The 2,227-nt window shown below is 52.4% G+C and overlaps 1 protein-coding gene across 1 annotated transcript in view; it reads left to right on the forward strand.

The window, feature by feature from the left end:
• Positions 1 to 228: 228 nt before the first annotated feature.
• Positions 229 to 2,227, forward strand: part of LOC113216759 (oxytocin receptor-like) — a 9,722-nt gene continuing 7,723 nt past the window's right edge. The window contains exons 1-3 of the mRNA XM_052267792.1: positions 229 to 305; positions 1,124 to 1,484; positions 1,575 to 1,793. Coding sequence (XP_052123752.1) covers positions 229 to 305; positions 1,124 to 1,484; positions 1,575 to 1,793 — 657 coding nt within the window. The remainder of the gene's footprint in view (positions 306 to 1,123; positions 1,485 to 1,574; positions 1,794 to 2,227) is intronic.

Genomic DNA, 2,227 nt, shown 5'->3' on the forward strand with positions numbered 1-2,227 from the left:
GCTGGACCACACTGGAGCCAGCCGCCCGGAGCGGCTCCTGAGGCCTGCTGGTGTTGCTGGCTGCTCTTTGTTTCCCTCATTAGCAGAGTGACACCCCCTCCCCACCCCTCACGTTTTCTTTATAGCCACAGTGAGCTGTTCCGAGAACTTGGTGAAGAAGCAATGTGGGAAATGTGTGGGCTCCGGTACGTTTCGCCCAATCCGTTTCACCCAAAACCACTTTTCCCAATGACATTTGCCCCGAGACATTTCACCCATTGCACTTCATCCAAAAAGATTAAGCCCAATTTCCGTTTGACCCTATGGTATTTTAGGCTTAACCGTGTTGATTTTTTTTTTCCAGAGTTTAAAACACTCATCTGCAAGATCTGATGTCACATCTTTCGAAGGCCGTTCGGGAAATGCTCTCTGTAAACATTGCTTTTTGTAACTCGCTCACTGGTGAAACACAAATGCTCAGCCCTACGTTTGAAAGGCACCAAATGTTCAGTGTCTTTGTCAAGGCACTAAAACTGCCTTTTCAGCACCTACACCTAACGGCTCTTTAATGTCTTTATAGAGGCACAAACCAAAAATTTCTCTAGAATCCAGGAAGGCCCGACTAGCACAATTGTTTTTCCAGTGCTTCGACCGGCTCTAACGCTGTAAAATTGGCGTGCCTTTCGGACGTTCAATAACTTTCTAAATTGATTATTTATCGGTTCTTTCTAGAGACATTTGCTTTAATGTCTTTAATGTGTGCAATGTGCGTCCGTAAAATCCTTATCTTATCAGTACTGTCAATCAGTAAAATAGTTTACAGAAAAGAGAAGAAAGCGGATGCAAGCCATTTCGGAAAAAAACGATGACCGATTAAGGTTTAAAAAAAATGATAGAAAAATAATTATGCGAAAAGATAATTCCTTGATGACCTTTCAAGAAGATTAAAGGCCACGTGCCCCGCTGCGTGTCCGCCGCGTGGCTGCGCGCCGCCGTCACCGCCGTCCTCGCCACCTCGTTACGGGCCTTGTTCTCAAAAGCGGTGGCCGGCAGACAAGGTGGCCGTCGGGAGCACGTGCCGCACGTGGACGTCCCCGTCGAAGACAAGAGGGATAGATTGCGCGACACCTCGACCCATTCACAGCGCCGGCGGCCTGCTGCTCAGCGCTCAGCCGTCCGCATTCCGAGCGGGGCGTGCATGTCCTGCACGTCTGCGGCCCCCTCTGCCTGCGGCTCCAAGCCTGCGAGGCCTTGTCCTTGTCCGGGCGCCACCGGCCCTGCTACAAGGACCTCTGCCCTTTGCCCCGCAGGTGGAGGTGGCGGTGCTGGGCGTGCTGCTGGTGCTCACCGTGCTGGGCAATGCGGTGGTGCTGCTGGCGCTGTACGCCCGGCGGCGCTGCGGCGGCCGCAGGAAGCTGTCGCGCATGTTCTACTTCATCCTGCACCTCAGCGTGGCCGACATGGTCACCGCCTTCTTCAGCGTCCTGCCGCAGCTCGTCTGGAAGGTACAAAAATCAAAATGTTATTTTAAAGAGCATTTCGCTGCAGGGAATCAAAACATGTTTCATGGCAAGTTTGACGTGCACGTTATTTAGGTGACGTTCCGGTTCCACGGCGGCAACTTTCTGTGCAAGGCGGTCAAGTTCGGCCAGCCGCTGGGTGTGTACCTCAGCTCGTACGTGCTCACGGCCACGGCGTGCGACCGCTACCGGGCCATCTGCCACCCGCTCACCTACTGCTCCTGGACCTCTCGCCGCGCCAAGACCATGGTCTGGGCCGCCTGGGGAGTGGCCATCTGCTTCTCCGCACCTCAGGTGCGTTCCGAAGGTTACACTGCCGGACAACGACAGACACTGGAAGCAAATTCCGTACCCTGTGTAAACTGTTGTAACTTGTTTATTTAGGTTTGTAAGCATCCCCAGACATCCGGTGTTGACATTTCCTTCTGAGCTCGACCGGTCAAGGTCACAAGTGGCACAAGGGAATTGCAGGAATCTGCTTGCGAATCCCCAACCTCCAAGTAAAAGTAACAAAAGGGATGTGCACAGCACAGATGCTTCAGCTACAACACTACGGTTCGTTTGGGCGTGGATTCGTAGTTGAAAAGTCTTCTTTTGGCCTTCCTTACATCTCAACTTTTTTCAACTTGTAAAAGTACACCCCCCATCCCCTCCATCTCCCTGCTCATCGCACTGTCTCTCATGTTTACACATTGGATTCCAATTTCTTGCCCCTCCTCGCCTCCCCC

This window comes from Frankliniella occidentalis, unplaced genomic scaffold (assembly GCF_000697945.3).
Source record: "Frankliniella occidentalis isolate FOCC.00 unplaced genomic scaffold, Focc_3.1 Scaffold59, whole genome shotgun sequence".
NCBI classification, from domain to species: Eukaryota; Metazoa; Arthropoda; class Insecta; order Thysanoptera; family Thripidae; genus Frankliniella; species Frankliniella occidentalis.